This window comes from Struthio camelus, unplaced genomic scaffold, assembly GCF_040807025.1.
Source record: "Struthio camelus isolate bStrCam1 unplaced genomic scaffold, bStrCam1.hap1 HAP1_SCAFFOLD_155, whole genome shotgun sequence".
Lineage (NCBI taxonomy): Eukaryota > Metazoa > Chordata > Aves > Struthioniformes > Struthionidae > Struthio > Struthio camelus.
Genome location: NW_027182614.1, coordinates 27,843 through 49,098, shown reverse-complemented (window position 1 = coordinate 49,098; position 21,256 = coordinate 27,843). Strand labels below are relative to the sequence as shown.

The following is a 21,256-nucleotide window of genomic DNA, read 5'->3' as shown; positions in this document are numbered from 1 at the left end:
GCGGGGGGGGGGCGCGGCCAGGCCCCCCCCCCCTTCCCCCCTCTCCCGACCCTCGAGGGCGCCCGGACGCCGGGGCCCCTCCGGAGGGGGGGGGGGAGGGGGACACCCCGGATACCGGGGTCCCCTCCCTCCTCCCCCCCCCCCCCCACCAAACCGGGGTCCTTCCCGGCGGCGAGATGAGAGTATTTTGCATAGAAATATTATCGCTACGGGGCAGGCGAGAATAAACTGAGTCACGAGCGCCCGGTTGCTCTGTGGGCCCGGACGCCTGGGCCCGTCGCGGCGGGGGGAGGGGGGAAAGGTGGGGGGGGGGCGCGAAGGGCGGGGCGCGTGCGCGACACCTTGCTTGACTGGCACCTCTGGCAGCCAATGAGGAGCGCGGCGAGCTTCCGATTGGCCGGCGGGGTTTACGTGGGGGCGGGTGGGAGGGGTGGGGCGAGGCGGGGGTGGGTGGGTGGGGTCAGGCAAGGGGAGGGGCGGGGTTAAAGGGAGGGGCTTCTCGGGGATTGGTGGGGAAAAAGTGGGGGGGGCTGCGGGGCGGGGCCGAGCCGAGCGAGGCGCGGTTTCATTGGTGGAGGGGGCGGGGCGGTGGCGGGAGGGGGGGGGTGAGCGCGAGGGAGGGGGTGGGGTAGCCGCGGCGGCTTCCCATTGGCCGAGGCGAGGTGGGGCGGGGTGGCGGCGCGCGGCGAGGTGGGAGGGGGAGTGGTGGGGAGGGGGGGGAAGGAGCGAGCGGATTGGCCGGCCGCTCTGAGCGACGGCGGGGCGGGGCGGGGCGGCGGCGCGCGGCCGTTGGCGCAGGCGCAGTGCGGGCCGGCGGCGGCGGCGGCGGGCGGCGGCGCATGCGCGGCGGCGGCGGCGGCGGGCGGTGCCGGTGCCGGTGCCGGTGCCGCGGTCGGAGCAGGCCCCGTCCCCCCGCGGCCTCACGGTGGCGGAGCCCGCGCGGCCCGGGGCCCCGCCTGCCCCCGCCGGGGCTCTGCTCGGCGGCGGGGCGGCGGCGGCGGCGGCGGCGGCGGCAGCGGCGCCCATGGACGGGCTGCCCGTGGAGGTGCGCGGCTCCAACGGGGCCTTCTACAAGGTGAGGCGGGCGGCGGGGCGGGCCCGGGGTGGGGGGGGGGCGGCTCCGGTGCCTGTGAGGGGCCTTTGGGGGGACCCTGAGGGGACTTGGGGGTCTCCGAGGGGCGTTTTGGGTCTCCGAGGGGCTTTTTAGGGGCTCTGAGGAGCCTTTGGGGTCTCCGAGGGGTTTATGGTGACCCTGAGGGGACTTGGGGGTCTCCGAGGGGCTTTTTAGGGGCTCTGAGGAGCCTTTGGGGTCTCCGAGGGGTTTATGGTGACCCTGAGGGGACTTGGGGGTCTCTGAGGGGCCTTTGGGGGGACCCTGAGAGGACTGGGGGGTCTCTGAGGAGCTTTTTGGGTCACTGAGAGGTTTGGGGGGACCCTGAGGGGACTTAGGGGTCTCTGAGGGGCGTTTTGGGGTCTCCGAGGAGCCTTTGGGGTCTCAAGGGGTTTGTGGGGACCCTGAGGGGACTTAGGGGTCTCTGAGGGGCGTTTTGGGGTCTCCGAGGGGTTTATGGTGACCCTGAGAGGACTTAGGGGTCTCTGAGGGGCGTTTTGGGGTCTCTGAGAGGTTTGTGGGGACCCTGGGAGGACTTGGGGGGTTTCTGAGGGGCGTTTTAGGGTCTCTGAGGAGCCTTTGGAGTCTCTGAGAGGTTTGTGGGGACCCTGAGAGGACTTAGGGGTCTCTGAGGGGTGTTTTAGGGTCTCCGAGGGGCCTTTGGGGGCATTCTGAGGGGTGTTTTGGGGACTCTGAGAAGATTTGGAGGCCACTCAAGGGGCTTGGAGGCCCTATGAGGGGCGTTTGGGGGCCTCTGAGAGTATTTGAGGAGTCTGTGGGGCATGTAGGGGTTTCAGAGGGGCGTTTGGGGATCTCTGAGGGGCCCTTAGGGGACCCTGAGAGGACTTGGGGGTCTCTGAGGGGTTTGGGGGGAACCTGAGAGGATTTGAGGGGGTCTCAAAGGGTTTGGGGGCCCAATGAGGGGCACTTTGGGGTCTCTGAGAGCGTTTGAGGAGCCTGAGGGGCGTGAAGGGGTTCCTGAGGGGCGTTTGGGGGTGTTTGGATGGTGAGTGGAGAGTTTGTGGGGCGTCTTGGGGTCTCTGAGGGGCGTCTTGGGGTCGCCTAGTGGTGACTGGGGAGCCTGCTGGGCATGTAGGGATCTTTGAGGGGCGTTTGGGGGCCTCTGAGGAGATTTTGGGGAGCCTATAGGGTTACGGGGGTCTCGGAGTGGTTTTGGGGCAGTCTGTAGGGCACATTGAATCTCTGAGGGGTATTTTAAGGGTCTCTAAGGGGCTTTTGAGGTGTATGTTTAGCTGGGGGGGGTCTCTGAGGGGCCTTTTGGGGTCTCTGAGCGGTCTTAGGGAGCCTAAGGCGCATTTAGGGGTCTCTGAGGGGATTCTGGGGGTCCCTGAGAAGATTTTGGGGTGCCCGACACGTTTTTGGGGTCTTCGAGGGGGGGGGGTTGGGGGGCCTCTGAGAGAACAGGGCTGCTGTTGGGGGGGAATTGGGAGGGGGGGTGGTCTCTGAGAGGGGTTGGGGAGAGCTGGGGGATGTCTGAGGGGTCTCGGGGGGGGCACTTAGGGGGTGCTCCGTGCGGAGAGGGGCCTTGGGGGGCACTGACTGGATTCGGGGTGGGGGGTCTTTGGGGGAAGGGGGTCAGTGCTAAGGCCTGGGGAGGGGGGGGGTGTGCAATATTGGGGTATCTCCTAGGGGCCTTTGGGAGGAGGGGGGGCCCTGAGGGGTCTGGGGGCAGAGGGGGGGGTCCGCAGCCCCCTCCCCGGCGGCCCCTTAGTCAGCAGCCGCTCGACGAGGCTAAAAATACCCGGCGGCGGCGCGGCGGCCAGAGGTGAGGTCGGTAACCCTACCCGCCCGGACGCCTGGGTCCCCGGCGGCGGCGGCGCCCGGGGCCGGGCGATGACACATCAGGTTTGCGCGGGGTTTCGGCGGGCGGCCGAGGCCGACGCCGCTCTGCGCCCCGCAGGGCTTCGTCCGCGACGTGCACGAGGACTCGGTGACCATCGCCTTCGAGAACAAGTGAGCCGGGGCGAGGCGGGGGGTGGGGGGGGGCGAGGGCGGCCCCCCGCCCGCCCTCCCGCCTTCACCCCGCCGCTCTTCCCCGCGGCAGCTGGCAGCCGGAGCGGCAGATCCCCTTCGGCGACGTCCGCTTGCCCCCGCCGGCCGACTACAGCAAGGAGATCGCGGAGGGCGACGAGGTGGAGGTGAGCGGGGGGGCGTCCGGCGGCGGCCCCGGCCCCACGGCGCGGCCCCGGCCCCACGGCGCGGCCCCGCTGACGCCGACCTCTCCTCCGGCCAGGTCTACTCGCGCGCCAACGAGCACGAGCCGTGCGGCTGGTGGCTGGCCCGCGTGCGCATGATGAAGGGCGACGTAAGTGGGGCGAGGCGGGGGGGCCGGGGCCTGGGCGCGGGCCGCCGGGGGGGGTCCCAGCCCTCGCCCCCGCCGCCCCGCAGTTCTACGTCATCGAGTACGCCGCCTGCGACGCCACCTACAACGAGATCGTCACCCTGGAGCGCCTGCGGCCCATCAACCCCAACCGCGAGGCCACCAAGGCCACGTTCTTCAAGTACAGCCTGGCCGTGCCCGAGGACCTCAAGGAGGCGTGAGTGGGGGGCAGCGGGTGGGGGGCTCTGCCCACCCCCCCCGCCCCCTGTCTGGGGCAGCGTTTGGGGCAGGGACCCTCCTGCAGCGGGTGGGGGGCTCTGCCCACCCCCCCCATGCCCGTCTGGGGCAGCGTTTGGGGCAGGGACCCTCCTGCAGCGGGTGGGGGGCTCTGCCCACCCCCCCGACGCCCGTCTGGGGCAGCGTTTGGGGCAGGGACCCTCCTGCAGCGGGTGGGGGGGGCTCTGCCCACTCCCCCGTCTGGGGCAGTGTCTGGGGCAGGGACCCTCCTGCAGCGGGTGGGGGGGGCTCTGCCCACTCCCCCGTCTGGGGCAGTGTCTGGGGCAGCGACCCTCCTGCAGCGGGTGGGGGGGGCTCTGCCCACCCCCCCCATGCCCGTCTGGGGCAGCGTTTGGGGCAGGGACCCTCCTGCAGCGGGTGGGGGGGGGCTCTGCCCACCCCCCCGATGCCCGTCTGGGGCAGGGACCCTCCTGCAGCGGGTGGGGGTTGGAGCAGGGGGGTCGCAGCCCCCCCCCCGGCAGGTGGGGGTCAGGCTGGGGGGATCGCAGCCCCCCCCCCCGGCAGGTGGGGGTCAGCCTGGGGGGGTCGCAGCCCCCCAGCAGCGGGTGGGGATCGGAGCGGGGGGGTCGCAGCCCATCCCAGCAGGTGGGGGTCAGGCTGGGGGGATCACAGCCCCCCCCCCCGGCAGGTGGGGGTCAGGCTGGGGGGGGCGCAGCCCCCCCCGGCAGGTGGGGATCGGAGCAGGGGGGGTCGCAGCCCATCCCAGCAGGTGGGGGTCAGCCTGGGGGGGTCGCAGCCCCCCAGCACTGGGTGGGGATCGGAGCGGGGGGGGGTCACAGCCCATCCCAGCAGGTGGGGGTCAGCCTGGGGGGATCCCACCCCCCCCCCGGCAGATGGGGGTCAGGCTGGGGGGGTCGCAGCCCCCCATCAGCGGGTGGGGATCGGAGCAGGGGGGTCGCAGCCCATCCCAGCAGGTGGGGGTCAGCCTGGGGGGGTTGCAGCCCCCCAGCACTGGGTGGGGATCGGAGCGGGGGGGGTCACAGCCCATCCCAGCAGGTGGGGGTCAGGCTGGGGGGATCCCACCCCCCCCCCGGCAGATGGGGGTCAGGCTGGGGGGGTCGCAGCCCCCCCCGGCAGGTGGGGATCGGAGCAGGGGGGTCGCAGCCCATCCCAGCCGGTCGGGGTCAGGCTGGGGGGATCACAGCCCCCCCCCCCGGCAGGTGGGGGTCAGGCTGGGGGGGTCGCAGCCCCCCAGCACCGGGTGGGGATCGGAGCAGGGGGGGGTCGCAGCCCATCCCAGCAGGTGGGGGTCAGTCTGGGGGGGTTGCAGCCCCCCCCGGCAGGTGGGGGTCAGGCTGGGGGGGTCGCAGCCCCCCAGCAGCGGGTGGGGATCGGAGCAGGGGGGTCGCAGCCCATCCCAGCAGGTCGGGGTCAGGCTGGGGGGATCACAGCCCCCCCCCCCGGCAGATGGGGGTCAGCCTGGGGATGGGGGGGTCGCACCCCCCCCCCAGCAGCCCCCCCCCCCCGCAGGTGCTCCAACGAGAGCGCGCACAAGGAGTTCAAGCGAGGGGTGGGCGCCGACTGCGTCTTCCTCAAGGCGGCCAGCAGCGAGCTCTGCATCCTGGTGAGCCTCCGTGTCCCCCCCCCCCCAACCGCCGCGTCCCCCCCCTCCCCGCGTCCCCCCACCCACCCGGCCGTCCCGCGCAGGCCACCAGCGAGGCGACGGTGAAGCGGGCGGCGCTGCTGGGCGACATGCACCTGCGCAGCCTGCGCACCAAGCTCATGCTCATGTCGCGCAACGAGGAGGCCACCAAGCACCTGGAGGTGAGCGCGGCGGCGGGCGGCGGGCGGCGGCGGGTGCCGGCGGCGGTCCCGCTCACCCCGCTGCCCTGTCCCCCCCCCTGCCGCCGTCCCCCTCCCCGCAGACCAGCAAGCAGCTGGCCTCGGCCTTCCAGGAGGAGTTCGGCGTGCGGGAGGACCTCATGGGCTTGGCCATCGGCACGCACGGCGCCAACATCCAGCAGGCGCGCAAGGTGCCCGGCGTCACCGCCATCGAGCTGGACGAGGCCACCTGCACCTTCCGCATCTACGGCGAGGTGGTTGGGGGCGAGGGGGGGGGCGCACGCCGGGGTGTTTGGGGGGGGGGGCCGGTGCTGAGCCCCTCCGCCCCGCCGCAGAGCCCCGAGGCGTGCCGGCAGGCCCGCAGCTACCTGGAGTTCTCCGAGGACTCGGTGCAGGTGCCGCGCGGGCTGGTCGGTGAGTGATGGGGGGGTTTGGGGGGGGGGGGGGGTGACCCCCTTCCTCGCCCCCCCGACCCGAAACGCCGGCCCCGGCCCGCGCAGGGAAGGTGATCGGGAAGAACGGGAAGGTGATCCAGGAGATCGTGGACAAGTCGGGCGTCGTGCGGGTGCGGGTGGAGGGCGACAACGACAAGAGGAACCCGCGGGAGGAGGTGAGCGGGGCCGGGGGGCGGCGAGGGGGTCCTCGGGGGGCTGGGGGGGTGGTTTGGGGGTCCCTGGGGATCCCCAGGGTGCTGGGGGGGGGTTCAGGGGTCCTCGGGGTGCTGGGGGGGTGGTTCAGGGGTCCCCAGGGGGCTGGGGGGGCGGTTCAGGGGTCCCCAGGGGCCTGGGGGGGGCGGTTTGGGGGTCCCTGGGGATCCCCAGGGTGCTGGGGGGGGCTCAGGGGTCCTCGGGGTGCTGGCGGGGGCGGTGTGGGGATCCCCAGGGTGCTGGTGGGGGGGTTCAGGGGTCCTCGGGGTGCTGGCGGGGCGGTTTGGGGGTCCCTAGGGGGCTGGGGGGGGTTCAGGGGTCCTCGGGGTGCTGGGGGGGGCAGTATGGGGGTCCCTGGGGATCCCCAGGGTGCTGGTGGGGGGTTCAGGGGTCCTCGGGGTGCTGGCGGGGCGGTTTGGGGGTCCTCAGGGTGCTGGGGGGGTTCAGGGGTCCTCGGGGTGCTGGCGGGGCGGTTTGGGGGTCCCCAGGGGGCTGGGGGGGGGTTCAGGGGTCCTCGGGGTGCTGGGGGGGGGTGGTGCGGGGGTCCCTGGGGGTCCCCAGGGTGCTGGGGGGGGTTCAGGGGTCCTCGGGGTGCTGGGGGGGGCTGGGGGGCGATTTGGGGGTCCCTGGGGGTGCTGGGGGGTGGTTTGGGGGTCCCCGGGGTGCTGGGGGGGATCTGGGGGGTGGTTTGGGGGTCCCCAGGGTGCCGGGGGGGGCTGAAGGGGTCTGGGGGGGCGGTTCGGGGGTCCCTAGGGTGCCGGGGAGACAGTTTGGGGGTTGCCGAGACGCTGGCGGTGGCCCTGGGGGTCCGCGCGGGGGGGGGGGGGGTCGCTGGGGGGCTGTGGGTCTTGGGAAGGGTTTGGGGGTCCCGGGGGGTTTCGGGGGGGCTGGTGCCCCCCCCCCCCAGCCCCATTCCCCCCCCCCACCAGGGGATGGTGCCCTTCATCTTCGTGGGGACGCGGGAGAACATCAGCAACGCCCAGGCCCTGCTGGAGTATCACCTGGCCTACCTGCAGGTGCTGCCCCACGGCTGCCCCACGGCCGCCCCCCGGCCGCCCCCCGGGCCCTTCACAGCCCCCCAGCTGCCCCCCGGCCGCCCCCCGGGCCCTCTGCAGCCCCTTCACAGCCCCCCAGCTGCCCCCCAGCCGCCCCCCGGGCCCTCTGCAGCCCCTTCACAGCCCCCCGGCCGCCCCCCAGCTGCCCCCTGGCCCCACAGCTGCCCCCTGGCCACCCCCTGGCTCCCCCCGGCTGCCCCACAGCCCCTCCACGGCCCTCCCAGCTGCCCCCCAACCCCTCCACAGCCCCCCTGCAGCCCCACGGCCACCCCCTGGCTGCCCCCCCGGCCGCCCCCCAGCTGCCCCCCCGGCCACCCCCCGGCTGCCCCCCGGCCCCACAGCAGCCCCCCAGCTGCCCCCCCGGCCACCCCCTGGCTCCCCCCGGCCCCACAGCAGCCCCCCAGCCCCTCCACAGCCCCCCTGCAGCCCCACAGCCACCTCCCAGCTGGCCCCCACGCCCTCCGCAGCCCCACAGCTGCCCCCCAGCCCCTCCACGGCCCCTCCGCAGCCCCCTGACCCCCAGCTGCCCCCCGGCCCCTCTGCAGCCCCACAGCTGCCCCCCGGCCACCCCGCAGCCCCACGGCTGCCCCCCCGGCCCCACTGCAGCTCCATAGTTGCCCCCCCGGCTGCCCCACAGCCCCATGGCTGCCCCCCTGCTCCTCCTCAGCTCCACAGCTGCCCCCCGGCCCCACAGCTGCCCCCCGGCCCTTCTGCAGCCCCACAGCTGCCCCCCGGCCCTTCTGCAGCCCCAACAGCCACCCCCCCGGCCTCTCTGCAGCCCCACAGCTGCCCCCCGGCCTCTCTGCAGCCCCACAGCTGCCCCCCGGCCACCCCACAGCCCCATGGCTGCCCCCTGGCCTCTCTGCAGCTCTACAGCTGCCCCCTGACCCCTCTGCTGCCCCCCGGCCCCTCTGCAGCCCCACAGCTGCCCCCCAGCCGCTCCACAGCCCCATGGCTGCCCCCCTGGCCCCTCTGCTGCCCCCCGGCCCCTCTGCAGCCCCACAGCTGCCCCTTGGCCGCCCCCCCCGTCCCCTTCATAGCCCCACAGCCACCCCACAGCACCCCCGCAGCCCCTCCACGTTCCCCACATCTCCATAGCTGCCCCGTGGCCCTACCACCCCCCCCCCGGCCCCTCCGCAGCCCCCCGGCTGCCCCCTCACGGCCGCTTTAGAGCTGCACAGCCGCTTCGTGGCCCCTCGGGGCACCCCCCCCCCGGCCCCGCAGCAGCCCCCCACCTCCGCGGGGCGGGGGTCCGAGCGCGTCGCCCTCCCGGCAGGAGGTGGAGCAGCTGCGCCTGGAGCGGCTGCAGATCGACGAGCAGCTGCGGCAGATCGGCCTCGGCTTCCGCCCGCCGCCCGCCCGCCCCGAGCGCGACCGCGACCGCGACCGGGACCGCGACCGGGATCGCGACCGGGATCGGGATCGGGATCGGGACCGCGACCGGGACCGCGACCGGGATCGCGACCGGGATCGGGATCGGGACCGGGATCGGGAGCGGGAGCGGGAGCGGGACCGCGGCGGCGGCTACGCCACCGACGACAGCACCTCCTCCTCCCTGCACGGCGCCCGCACCTACGGGGGCCGCGGCCGGGGCCGCCGCGCGCCCGGCCCCTACGGTAGGCCGCCGGGCGGGGGGCTGCGCCCCGCTGCTGCCCCCCCACTACCCCCTTACCCCCCAAATCTCCCCCCACCCAACCCCCTTACCCCCCAAATCTCCCCCCACACACAGCCCGTGCCCTGCAGCTGCCCCGTGGCCCCCCCCATCCCGTTAACGGCTTCCCCCAAGAGCCCCCGGCCCCTCTTAACCCCCTCGCGTCCCCCCTTAATCCCCCCCCACATCCCCCATTAACCCCCCCCACGTCAGTCATTGCCCCCTGCTCAATCCCCCCCCATCGTGCCCCCAGCGTCCCCTGACATCCCCTCATCGCTGCCCCTCGTCCCCTCCTATGTCCCCCCTCAATGACCCCCCAAAATCCCCCTTCACCCCCCCAGCGCCCCATCGCTCCCCCTTGTCCCCTATGTCCCCCCAATGACCCCCAAAAGCCCCCTTTGCCCCCCCACTACCCCCCAGCACCCCATCGCTCCCCCTCATCCCCTCCTATGTCCCTCCCCAATGACCCCCCCCAAAATCCCCCTTCACCGCCCCATCGCTGCCCCTCGTCCCCTCCTATGTCCCTCCCCAATGACCCCCCCAAAATCCCCCTTCACCGCCCCATCGCTCCCCTCGTCCCCTCCTATGTCCCCCCTCAATGACCCCCCAAAATCCCCCTTCACCCCCCCAGCGCCCCATCGCTGCCCCTCATCCCCTCCTATGTCCCCCCTCAATGACCCCCCCAAAATCCCCCCTCATCCCCCCAATACCCCCCAGTGCTCCCCCTTGTGCCCCCCTACCCTGGGGCCGCGGCCCCACGTCTCATTAACGACCCCCCCAAAAGCCCCCCCGACCCCCCAGTACCCCCCCAGTACCCCCCAGTACCCGCGCGCAGGGCCCGGCTCGGACGCCTCGGAGCCCGAGGGGGAGCAGCGGCGCGAGGAGCCCGGGACCCCGCCGGGCGGCGAGCGGGACCCCGCCGGGGGGCGCCCCGAGGAGGGGCCCCCCCGCCGGCGCCCCCCGGCCCCCCGCGGCCGCGGCCCCCCGCCCGCCCGGCCCCCGGCCGCCCCCAAGCAGCACGCCGCCTCCTCCATCAGCTCCGGTAAGCGGGTAGAGGGGGGGGACGGAGTCGGGGGTGGGGGGGACAAAATTGGGGGGACGGGGGACGAAGCGGGGGTCCGCGCCAACGCCCCCCCCGTCCCCGCAGTGCTCAAGGACCCCGACAGCAACCCCTACAGCCTGCTGGAGAGCGCCGAGGCCGAGGCCGGCGCCGAGGGGGGGAGCCCGGCGAGGCCCCCGCGCCCAGCGCCCGCCGCCGCCGCTCCCGCCGCCGGCGCACCGACGACGACGCCACCGTCATGGACGGCGCCGCCGAGTCCGACGGCACCTCGGTGGCCGAGAACGGCCTGGGTGAGCGCCGGGGGGGGGGGGGGGGGCGCCGCGCGGTGTGCCCGGACGCCGGGGCCCCCCCCGCCGCCCCCCCAGCCCCGGCCGTGACCTGCCCCCTTGCCCGTCCCGCCGCAGAAGACGAGTCGAAGCCGCAGCGGCGCAACCGCAGCCGGCGCCGCCGCAACCGGGGCGGCCGCCCCGACGGCTCCGTGAGCCGCGACCGGCAGCCAGGTAAGGGGGGGGGGGGACACGCGTGTTCCCCCCGGCGCCGCGCCGGGACACGCGTGTTCTCCTCCGCGCTGTGACACGCGTGTGCCCCTCGGCACCACACCATGACACGCGTGTTCCCCTCCGCGCCGTGACACGCGTGTGCCCCTCGGCACCACACCATGACACGCGTGTTCCCCTCGGCTCCGCGCCGTGACACGCGTGTTCCCCTCGGCACCGCACCATGACACGCGTGTGCCTCTCGGCTCCGCGCCGTGACACGCGTGTTCCCCTCCATGCCATGACGCACATGTTCTCCTCCACGCCGTGACACGCGTGTTCCCCTCAGCACCACACCATGACACGCGTGTTCTCCTCCATGCCGTGACACGCGTGTGCCCCTCGGCACCACACCATGACACGCGTGTTCCCCTCCGCGCCGTGACACGCGTGTTCCCCTCCATGCCATGATGCACATGTTCTCCTCCGCGCCGTGACACGCGTGTTCCCCTCGGCTCTGCGCCGTGACACGCGTGTGCCCCTCAGCACCACACCATGACACGCGTGTTCTCCTCCATGCCGTGACACGCGTGTTCCCCTCGGCTCCGCGCCGTGACACGCGTGTGCCCCTCCATGCCATGATGCACATGTTCTCCTCCGCGCCGTGACACGCGTGTTCCCCTCGGCTCCGCGCCGTGACACGCGTGTGCCCCTCAGCACCACACCATGACACGCGTGTTCTCCTCGGCTCCGCGCCGTGACACGCGTGTTCCCCTCCATGCCACGATGCACATGTTCTCCTCCGCGCCATGACACGCGTGTTCCCCTCGGCTCCGCGCCGTGACACACATGCGCCCCTCGGCTCCATGCCGTGACATGCGTGCGCCCCTCGGCACCACACCATGACGCACGTGTTCCCCTCCACGCCGTGACACGCGTGTTCCCCTTGTCTCCACGCCATGACACACATGTTCCCCTCCCCCGTGTGTTCCTCCCTTCCCGTAACGGGACACACGTGTCCCCTGCTCCTTCTCCCACACACACGTGTTTTCCCCCTGCAGCGGGAGACATGTGTGTTCCCCTCTGTGCTATCACACGCGTGTTCCTCTCCCGTCCCCAGCACACGCGTGTTCCTCCCTTCCCATAACGGGACATGTGTCTCCCCCCTCTCCTCCCACACGCGTGTTCTTCCTCTCCCTCACCCAGACCGCGCTCCCGTGAGCCCATGTTCCCTGCCTGAGCGGGACACGTGTTTCCCCTCCTGCTCCCCGGCACACGCGTGTTCGCCCCCTCTGCCCCACGGTGTCACGCGTGCTCCCCCCCCAGCACATGCATGTCCCCCCTTTCCTGCGTCACGCGTGTTCCCCCCCGCCCAGCACACGTGTATCCTCCCTCTCTGCCCCACGGGGGTCACACTCCTCCCTGGCACACACGTGTCCCCCCGCAGCACACGCATGTCCTCCCCCCACCCCACGGCACACGCGTGTCCCCTGCCACAGCACACGGGTGTTCCCCCCCTGCCCCACAGGGTCACATGTGCCCCCCACAGCACACGTGTGTCCTCCCAACCGCCCCGCGACACACGCGTGTCCCCCACCCTGCGGCACACTCGTGTCCCACGCCCCGGCACACACGTGTCCCCCACCCGCGTCACACGTGTGTCCCCTGCCCCGGCACGCGCGTCCCCTGCCGCAGCACATGCGTGTTCCCCCCCCTGGTGCCATCAAACGTGTCCCCTGCCCCAGCACACGCATGTTCCCCTCCCCGGTGGTGTCACACGCGTGTCCCCTGCCCCAGCACAGGCGTGTTCCCCTCCCCGGTGGCGTCACATGCGTGTCCCCCGCCCCCCCCGGCACACGCGTGTTCCCCTCCCCGGTGGCGTCACACGCGTGTCCCCCGCCCCAGCACACGCGTGTCCCTCCCCCCCCCCGGCACATGCGTGTTCCCCTCCCTGGTGGTGTCACACGCGTGTCCCCCCCCCGGCACACGCGTGTTCCCCTCCCCGGTGGCGTCACACGCGCGTCCCCCGCCCCCCCGGCACACGCGCGCCCCCCCGCGGCACACGCGCGTCCCCCCCGCGGCACACGCGCGTCCCCCGCCCCCCCCCGGCACACGCGCGTCCCCCCCCGGCACACGCGCGTCCCCCCCCCCGGCACACGCGCGCCCCCCCGCGGCACACGCGCGTCCCCCCCGCGGCACACGCGCGTCCCCCCCGCGGCACACGCGTGCTGACGGCCGGCCCCGCAGTGACGGTGGCCGACTACATCTCGCGGGCCGAGTCGCAGAGCCGCCAGCGGCCGCCGGAGCCGGAGCCGCGGGCCAAGGGGCCGGGGGGGCCGCGGGGCCGGGGGGGGTCGCCCGAGCCCCCCCGCTCCCCGCCGGCGCCCCCCCGCACGCCCAACGGCCCCGAGGCGCCGCCGGGGGCCGCCCTGGTCAACGGCGTCTCCTAGAGGGGGGGGGGCTCCACACCCCCCCCCGCCGCCGCCGCCTCCCCCCCCCCCGCGAGACTGTGCCTTGGGGGGCCCCGGCCCCCCGCCTCCGCTGCCGCGCCGGGGCCGGGGGGGGCCCGGCCGCGCCGCCCTCCCCGCCGCGGCCCCCCCCCAGACGTTATTTATTTTTCACTGTACAGTATTTAAAAAAAACAAAAAAAGGGAAAAAAAAAAAAAAAAAAAAGAACCAAAACCCGCCCGAGACAAGCCGGCTGCGCCTTTATTGGGGGCCCGGACGCCTGGGCCCGCAGCCCCTTTCCCGCTGCCTTTGGGGGTGGGGGGCGCGTCCCACGACCCCCCCCCTCAGCACCTGCCCCACGGCGGCGGGAGGGGGCTGGGCCCTGGGGTGGCCCCTTCGCTGTTGGGGGGGGGGGGATGTGGGGTGGCTCCTGCTCGGCCTGGAGCTGTGGGGCAGCTCTGAGCCATGGGGCAGCTCTGAGCTGTGGGGCAGCTCCTGCTTGGCCTGGAGCCGTGGGGCAGCTCTGAGCTATGGGGCAGCTCTGAGCCGTGGGGCAGCTGCTGCTCAGTCTGGAGCCGTGGGGCAGCTCTGAGCCGTGGGGCAGCTCCTGCTTGGCCTGGAGCCGTGGGGCAGCTCTGAGCTATGGGGCAGCTCTGAGCCGTGGGGCAGCTGCTGCTCAGTCTGGAGCTGTGGGGCAGCTCTGAGTTATGGGGCAGCGCTTGCTCAGCCTGGAGCCGTGGGGCAGCTCTGAGTTATGGGGCAGCTCTGAGCTACGGGGCAGCTCTTGCTCAGCCTGGAGTCATGGGGCAGCTCTGAGCCGTGGGGCAGCTCTGAGCTATGGGGCAGCTCTTGCTCGGCCTGGAGCCGTGGGGCAACTCCGAGCCGTGGGGCAGCCCCAGCTCAGCCCAGATCCGTGGGGCAGCTCTGAACCGCGGGGCAACTCCCGAGCCGTGGGGCAACTCCGAGCCGTGGGGCAGCTCCCGCTCAGCCCGGAGCCGTGGGGCAGCTCCGAGCCGTGGGGCAGCCCCAGCTCAGCCCAGAGCCATGGGGCAGCCCCAGCTCAGCCCGGAGCCGTGGGGCAGCCCCCCGCCGCCCCCCCCCCAAGCCGTGGGGCAGCCCCTACTCGCCCTTGGCCCGGGGGGCGGGGGCACGCGCCAGTAGTAGAGCAGCTGCCCGACCAGGAGCCCGTTGCAGGCGGCCGAGACGGCGAAGGTGAGCGCCAGCAGCGGGTCGCCGGTCTCCTGCGGGGAGGGGGGGCCGGGGGTGAGCGGGGCCGGGGGGGGGGGGCCGTGGGGCGGCCGTGGGGCAGGGCTCACCTGGAGGGAGGTGAAGACGCGGGCCAGGGCCCCCCCCAGCAGCAGGAAGGCGGTGACGGCCGAGAGCTGCCCGGTGTGGCCCTGCCGGTGGTTGGTGGCCGCCTGTAGCAGCTGGGTGGTTTTGGGGAAGGGGGGGGGGGTGAGGGCCCAGGCATCCGGGCCGTCCACCCCCCCCCCCCAACAAGCAGCGCGGGGCCCCGGCGTCCGGGCACCTACCCGGCTGGCGGCGATGGCGGGCACGTTGGCGGCCTGCAGCAGGGTGACGAGGCCCAGGGGGGCCAGGGGGGAGAGCAGGGCCCCCAGCAGCGCCCCGTAGAGCGCCAGGAACAGCAGCCCTGACGACGGGGTGAGGGGCGTCGGGGGGGGGGCGGCCCAGGCCGGCCGGCTCCCGCCGTGCTGCCCCCCCCCCCCCCCCAAAAAAAAAAAAACCACCCCTTTCCCAGCAGCGGGCCCAGGCGTCCGGGCGCTCACCTCGGCCCGTGCGGCCCCGGAAGTGCTGGATGAGGAAGCCGATGGCCACGGTCTGCAGCGTGAGGAAGAGCGCCTCACCCCAGGCGCTGGGGGGGGGCCATTTTGGGGGGGTGGTGAGTCAGTGGGGGCCCAGGCATCCGGGCCCCCCCCCCAAAAAAAAACAACTCAGCCCCCTCCCCACCTCCCCCCCAGGCAAATGGGTCCCGGGTGCCCCAGTCCCCTCGCAGCCCACGGGGACCGCGCTGTTCCCCCCCCCCAACCCAGTGGGGCCCAGGCGTCCGGCCCCCCCCCCCAAACCCAGCCCCCCACCTCCGTGCAGGTAAATGGGTCCCCAACGCATCCCAGGTGCCCCAGCCCCCCCCCCCCAAAGCACTACCCCCCCCCCCTCTCCCCAGCAGGGGCCCAGGCATCCGCCCCCCCCCCCCCCCCAAAAAACAGCCCCCTCCCACCTCCCCCCAGGCAAATGGGTCCCGGGTGCCCCAGTCCCCTCGGAGCCCACGGGGACCCCGCTGTCCCCCCCCCACCCAGTGGGGCCCAGGCGTCCACCCCCCCCCCAAACCCAGCCTCCCACCTCTGTGCAGGTAAATGGGTCCCCAACACATCCCGGGTGCCCCAGTCCCCCCCCCCCCAAAAGCACTACCCCCCCCTCTCCCCAGCAGGGGCCCAGGCATCCGCCCCCCCCCCCCAAAAAACAGCCCCCTCCCACCTCCCCCCAGGCAAATGGGTCCCGGGTGCCCCAGTCCCCTCGGAGCCCACGGGGACCCCGCTGTCCCCCCCCCACCCAGTGGGGCCCAGGCGTCCACCCCCCCCCCAAACCCAGCCCCCCACCTCTGTGCAGGTAAATGGGTCCCCAACACATCCCAGGTGCCCCAGTCCCCCCCCCCCCAAAAGCACTACCCCCCCCCTCTCCCCAGCAGGGGCCCAGGCATCCGCCCCCCCCCCCCCCAAAAAACAGCCCCCTCCCACCTCCCCCCAGGCAAAGGGGTCCCGGGTGCCCCAGTCCCCTCGGAGCCCACGGGGACCCCGCTGTCTCCCCGCTCCCGGCGGGGGCCCAGGCGTCCGGCGCCCCCCCCCCCCCCCCCCGGCCGCGGCGGCGGGGGCCCAGGCGTCCGGGCGCACCTGAAGGGGAAGGCGCGGGCGCGGCTGTAGGCCACGGTGCCGCTCAGCGCCAGCAGCTCCAGCAGCAGCGCGGCGAAGCTCAGCCCGGCCGCGCTCCCGGCCCGCAGCAGCTTCAGCACCTGCGGCAGCTTCACTGCGGCGCCGCCGCTGCTCTGGGCGGGGGGCGGCCGGGACCACCCCCCCCCCAAGAGCCCCCCCGAGACCCCTAAGGACCCAAGACCCTCCCCCAGGGCATCCCTGGGACTCCGAGACCCCCCCCGAGACCCCTAAGGACCCAAGACCCCCCCCCAGGGCATCCCTGGGACCCCGAGACCCCCCCCCGAGACCCCTAAGGACCCAAGACCCCCCCCAGGGCATCCCTGGGACCCCAAGACCCCCCCCCGAGACCCCTAAGGACCCAAGAACCCCCCCAGGGCATCCCTGGGACCCCGAGACCCCTAAGGACCCAAGACCTTCCCCCAGGGCATCCCTGGGACCCCGAGACCCCCCCCCCGAGACCCCTAAGGACCCAAGACCCTCCCCCAGGGCATCCCTGGGACCCCAAGACCCCCCCCGAGACCCCTAAGGACCCAAGAACCCCCCCAGGGCATCCCTGGGACCCCGAGACCCCTAAGGACCCAAGACCCCCCCCCCAGAGCATCCCTGGGCCCCTGAGACCCCCCTCCAGGGCCCCACGAGTCCCCCCAGGACTCCAGGGCCCCCCCAGGACCCGAGACCCCCCCCTCGGGGACCTAGGACCCCCATTTAGGACCTGAGACCCCCCCTCCCGGGACCCTGGACCCCCCCCAGGGCCCCCCCCGAGCCCCCAGGGACCGCCTGGGACCCACAACCACCCCCTAGGGCCCCCTCGAGACCCCCCCCCTCTCCAAAACGGGCCGCTCCCTGTCCGGCCGCTATGGGGCTCCCCCTGCCCCCCCAACCCCCTAGGGTCGCCTGTCCCCGGTGCCCCCCGGCCCGGTTTTCCCACCCGCCCCCGGCCCCTCACCCATGACGGAGCCGGCGACGATGGCGTAGCCGAGGGCTTTGCTGAGCAGGATCTTCAGGCAGGGCACTGGGGGGGCGGGAAAGGGGGGGGGTGTCACCGGGGGTGGGGGGGAACCGGGGGAACCGGGGCAGGGGGCCGGGGGGGAAGCATCGGGCCGGCGGACTTCCGCCCCGCACCCGCATGGCGGCCCCCGCCTCAGCGCCTGCCCGGCGGCGGCGACTTCCGGTGCCGCGCGGGGCCACTTCCGCCCGCTTCCGACATGGCGGCGGTTTCCCAACACCGCCACCACCTCCCACGCCGGGCGCGATGGCGACGGCCGCCCTCGCCCGCTCCTCGCCCCCTCCCCCCCGCCCCGTCCCGGGCCTCCCGCCCGCACCGTGCAGCAGGTTGAAGCTGACGAGCAGCTCGTCGTAGCAGCCCTCGGGCAGCAGGTGCGGGACGAGCCACCAGCGCAGCGCCGCCATGTCCAGCCGCCGCTCGCCCGCGCTTCCGCCGTGCAGCGCGCCACCGCGCAGGCGCCGCTCCGCCCCCGCCCGCTGATTGGCCGCCGCCTCTCGCGCCTGCGCCTTGAGCCTTCCCCCCCACCCAACACACACGCCCGCCTTCCGCGCCTGCGCAGTGTCGCAACAGCGCCTGAGTGCGTGCGCACTGGCGCCACCGCCGCGCCTGCGCACTCTCCAGCACCCTCGCCGCCGCGCCTGCGCACTCCCCTGCCGCCACCGGTGCGCATGAGCACTCCCCACCACTGCCACCGCCGCGCTTGCGCACTCGCCACCACCTCTGCGGCTGCGCACTCGCCACTATAGCTGCGCCTGCGCACTCTCTACCACCGCCACTGCTGCGGCTGCGCACTCGTCGCTCTCCCCACTCCGCGCCTGCGCAGTCTCCATCACCGCCACCACCGCGCCTGCGCACTCTCCACTACAGCCGCCCCTGCGCCGCGCCTGCGCATTCTCCACCTCCATCTCTGCCACCGCCGCGCCTGCGCCCTCGCCGCCGCCACCACCGCGCCTGCGCCCTCTGCATCACCGCCACCACCGCGCCTGCGCCCTCTCCACTGCAGCCCCGCCTGCGCACTAGCCGCCGCCGCCACAGCTGCGCCTGCGCACTCGCCGCCGCCGCCGCCACCGCCGCACCTGCGCCCTCGCCATCACCGCCGCCGCCACCACCGCGCCTGCGCACTCGCCATCACCACCACCACCACCACCGCGCCTGCGCACTCGCCGCCGCCACCATCGCGCCTGCGCACGCTCCACTACAGCCGCGCCTGCGCACTCGCCGCCGCCGCCACCGCCGCACCTGCGCCCTCTCCATCACCGCCACCACCGCGCCTGCGCAGTAGCCCACGCCGCCACCGCCGCGCCTGCGCCCTCGCCATCACCGCCACCACCGCGCCTGCGCCCTCGCCGCTGCCTCCACCACCGCGCCTGCGCCCTCGCCGCCGCCACCGCCGCGCCTGCGCACGCTCCACTACAGCCGCGCCTGCGCACTCGCCATCACCGCCACCACCGCCGGCCGCGAGGCGCGTCGGGACCGGGGCGGGGGGGGGTCGAGGCGAAGATGGCGGCGGGCGAGGCGCCATGTTGCCCGCGGGCGCTGCCGGCGTTGGGCCGCGGCGCCGTCGCCCTCTGCCTCCTCTTCTACGTCCGGCTGCAGCGGGGCCGCCGCCTGCGCGAAGCCGCCCGCCGCCGCCGAGCCGCCCGCCGCCGCCGAGCCCGAGCGCGGGGCCGGCGGCGATTCGCCGCCCTGTGGCTGGGCCGGCTGCGGACGCGGCCTACGGCGACGGCGGAGCCAGGCCGAGCGGCGGCGGCGGCGGCGGCGGCCGGGTTGGCGTTGGCGCCCCGCGAGCGGCGGCTGTGGAGCAAAGCGCGGAGCTCGGCCTTCTGGGAGACGGTGCGGGCCAAAGCGTTCAGCCCCGGCGAGTGGGCCGAAAACTTCCGCCTGGGGCCCGGCACCTTCGACTACCTGTGCGGGCGGCTGCGGGCGGCCATCGCCCGGCGCGACACCAACATGCGGCGGGCCATCCCGGCCGAGGTGCGCCTGGCCATGACGCTGTGGCGCCTGGGCGCCTGCACCGAGTACCGGGCGGTGGAGCAGCAGTTCGGCGTCTCCCGCTCCACCGTCTGCAAGATCCTGCGCGACGTCTGCGAGGCCGTGGTGGCCATCTTGACGCCTTCCTTCGTGGCGCCGCCCGCCGCCGCCGCCGCCGCCTTCGCCCTGCCGCAGATGGCCGGCGCCCTGGGCGCCCTGCACATCCCCATCCGCGCCCCCAACGACAACGCCGCCCGCTACTACAACCGCCGCGGCTGCCACTCGCTGGTGCTGCAGGCGGCCGTCGACGCCGGCGGCCGCTTCTGGGCCATCGACGTGGGCTGCCCCGGCCGCGGCTCCGACGCCCAGGTGCTGCGCGGCTCCGCGCTCTACCGGCGGGCGCAGCGGGGCGAGCTGCTGCCGGGCCCCAGCCGGCGCCTGGCCGGCGTGGCCGTGCCCCGCTACCTGCTGGGCGGCCCCGGCCACCCGCTGCTGCCCTGGCTCATGCGGCCGTACCGGGGGGCCGGGCTGAGCCCGGCGCGGCGCCGCTTCAACGAGGCGGCGGCGGCGGCCGGGGCGGTGGTGGCCGGCGCCTTCGGGCGCCTGCGCGGCCGCTGGCGCTGCCTGCAGAAGCGCAACGACACCGACGTCGCCTTCCTGCCCACCCTGGTGGCCGCCTGCTGCACCCTGCACAACGTCTGCGAGGCCCGAGGCGACGCCTGCCCCCCGGCCTGGCTGCCGCCGCCCGCCGCCGACCCGCCCCCCCGGCCCCCCCCCCGCCGCCGCCGCCGCCCCGACCGCGCCGGCGGCGGGCACGGCGAGGACGAGGACGAGGACGAGGAGGAAGACGAGGACGAGGAAGGTGCCGGGCCGCGGCGGGCGGCTGCGCGACGCATCCGCGACGCCCTGGCCATGGCCCTCTGGGACTGAGCGAGGAGGAGGGGCCCAGGCGTCCGGGATTCCCTCCCCCCCCCCCCAAAACAGGGGCCCAGGAGTCTGGGATCCCCCCCCCCCAAGGAGGGGCCCAGGCGTCCGGGATTCCCCCCCCCCTCCCAATGGGGCCCAGGCGTCCGGGATTCCCTCCCCCTCCCAATGGGGCCCAGGCGTCCGGGATTACCTCCCCCCCCCCAAAAGAGGGGCCCAGGAGTCTGGGATCCCCCCCCCCAAGGAGGGGCCCAGGCGTCCGGGATTCCCTCCCCCTCCCAATGGGGCCCAGGTGTCCGGGATTCCCTCCCCCCCCCCCAAAAGAGGGGCCCAGGCGTCCGGGATTCCCTCCCCCCCCCCCAAAGAGGGGCCCAGGTGTCCAGGATTCCCCCCCCCCAAAATGGGGCCCAGGCGTCCGGGATCCCCCCCTCCCAATGGGGCCCAGGTGTCCGGGATCCCTCCCACCCCAAGGGGCCCAGGCGTCCAGGATTACCTCCCCCCGCCCCAAAGAGGGGCCCAGGCGTCTGGGATCCCCCCCTCCCAATGGGGCCCAGGTGTCTGGAATTCCCTCCCCACCCCAGGAGGGGCCCAGGCATCCGGGATTCCCTCGCCCTCCCAATGGGACCCAGGCGTCCGGGATTCCCTCCCCCCGCCCCAAAGAGGGGCCCAGGCGTCGGGATTTCCCCCCCAACCCCGGGGGGCCCTGGCGTGCGGAATCCCACCTCCCAATGGGGCCCAGGATCCGGGATCTCCCCCCCCTTCCCCTCAGGAGGGGCCCAGGTGTCCGGGATCCCCCCCACCCCAAAGAGGGCCCAGGCGTCCGGGATTCCCTCCCCCCCCCCCAAAGAGGGGCCCAGGCGTCCGGGATTCCCTCCCCCTCCCAATGGGGCCCAGGCGTCCAGGATTACCTCCCCCCCCCCCCAAACGGGCCCAGGTGTCCGGGATTCCCTCCCCCCCCCCCAAAGAGGGGCCCAGGCGTCTGGGATTATCTCCCCCCCCCCCCCAAAGAGGGCCCAGGCGTCCAGGATTCCCCCCCCCCCAAAAAAGAGGGGCCCAGGCGTCCGGGATTCCCTCCTCCCCCCCAAAACGGCCCAGGCGTCCGGGATTCCCTCCCCCCCCCCAAAAGAGGGGCCCAGGCGTCCGGGATTCCCTCCCCCCCCAAAAAGAGGGGCCCAGGCGTCCGGGATTCCCTCCCCCCCCCAAAAGAGGGGCCCAGGAGTCTGGGATTCCCCCCCCAAGGAGGGGCCCTGGCGTCCGGGATTCCCTCCCCCCTCCCAATGGGGCCCAGGCGTCCGGGATCCGCCCCCCTTCCCCTCAGGAGGGGCCCAGGTGTCCGGGATCCCCCCCACCCCAAAGAGGGGCCCAGGCGTCCAGGATTACCTCCCTCCCCTCCCCAAAGAGGGGCAGGCGTCCTGGATCCTCCCTTCCCCCCCAAAAGAGGGGCCCAGGTGTCCTGCGTTTCCCTCCACCCCCTCCAGGAGGGGCCCAGGCATCCGGCATTCCCCTCCCCGCCCCCCAACCCGCGGTGGGGGATGGGCCCGG

General features: G+C 74.5%; 2 protein-coding genes across 4 annotated transcripts; one reads left to right on the top strand and one right to left on the bottom strand.

Annotated features, from left to right (window-relative positions):
- Window positions 1-950: 950 nt before the first annotated feature.
- FXR2 (FMR1 autosomal homolog 2) lies at window positions 951-12,870 on the top strand. The gene is given in 18 exon segments (XM_068929242.1): window positions 951-1,075; window positions 3,033-3,085; window positions 3,177-3,270; window positions 3,366-3,437; window positions 3,521-3,669; window positions 5,220-5,313; window positions 5,397-5,513; window positions 5,615-5,785; window positions 5,867-5,945; window positions 6,032-6,141; window positions 7,108-7,194; window positions 8,510-8,590; window positions 8,735-8,849; window positions 9,720-9,926; window positions 10,032-10,099; window positions 10,102-10,234; window positions 10,349-10,444; window positions 12,668-12,870. Coding segments are annotated over 18 exon segments (1,980 nt in total). The 5' UTR covers window positions 951-1,024.
- A 236-nt stretch (window positions 12,871-13,106) lies between these two features.
- MPDU1 (mannose-P-dolichol utilization defect 1) lies at window positions 13,107-17,753 on the bottom strand. Of its 3 annotated transcripts, XM_068929240.1 has the most exons (8): window positions 17,136-17,294; window positions 16,760-16,825; window positions 15,775-15,907; window positions 14,656-14,741; window positions 14,401-14,519; window positions 14,185-14,295; window positions 13,878-14,109; window positions 13,107-13,793 (listed from the first exon to the last, which is right to left on the bottom strand). In XM_068929240.1, exons 1-7 carry the CDS (start codon window positions 17,221-17,223, stop codon window positions 13,900-13,902), a joined length of 813 nt encoding a protein of 270 aa, XP_068785341.1. In that variant the 5' UTR covers window positions 17,224-17,294; the 3' UTR covers window positions 13,107-13,793; window positions 13,878-13,899. The 3 variants fall into 3 exon arrangements, with proteins under 3 accessions (XP_068785341.1, XP_068785340.1, XP_068785342.1); XM_068929239.1 differs by having other exon boundaries at window positions 13,107-14,109; window positions 17,136-17,753; XM_068929241.1 differs by having other exon boundaries at window positions 13,107-14,109; window positions 14,185-14,265; window positions 17,136-17,296.
- Window positions 17,754-21,256: the final 3,503 nt, after the last annotated feature.

Bases quoted from the DNA above. Each gene is read 5' to 3' on its own strand.
- MPDU1 (XM_068929239.1), bottom strand. From the start codon at position 17,223: ATGGCGGCGCTGCGCTGGTGGCTCGTCCCGCACCTGCTGCCCGAGGGC. The intron at 16,826-17,135 runs GTGCGGGCGGGA...CCGCCCCCCCAG, and splicing joins CAGCTTCAACCTGCTGCACG to TGCCCTGCCTGAAGATCCTG. The intron at 14,110-14,184 runs GTGAGCCCTGCC...CCCTCCCCGCAG, and splicing joins GCGTCTTCACCTCCCTCCAG to GAGACCGGCGACCCGCTGCT.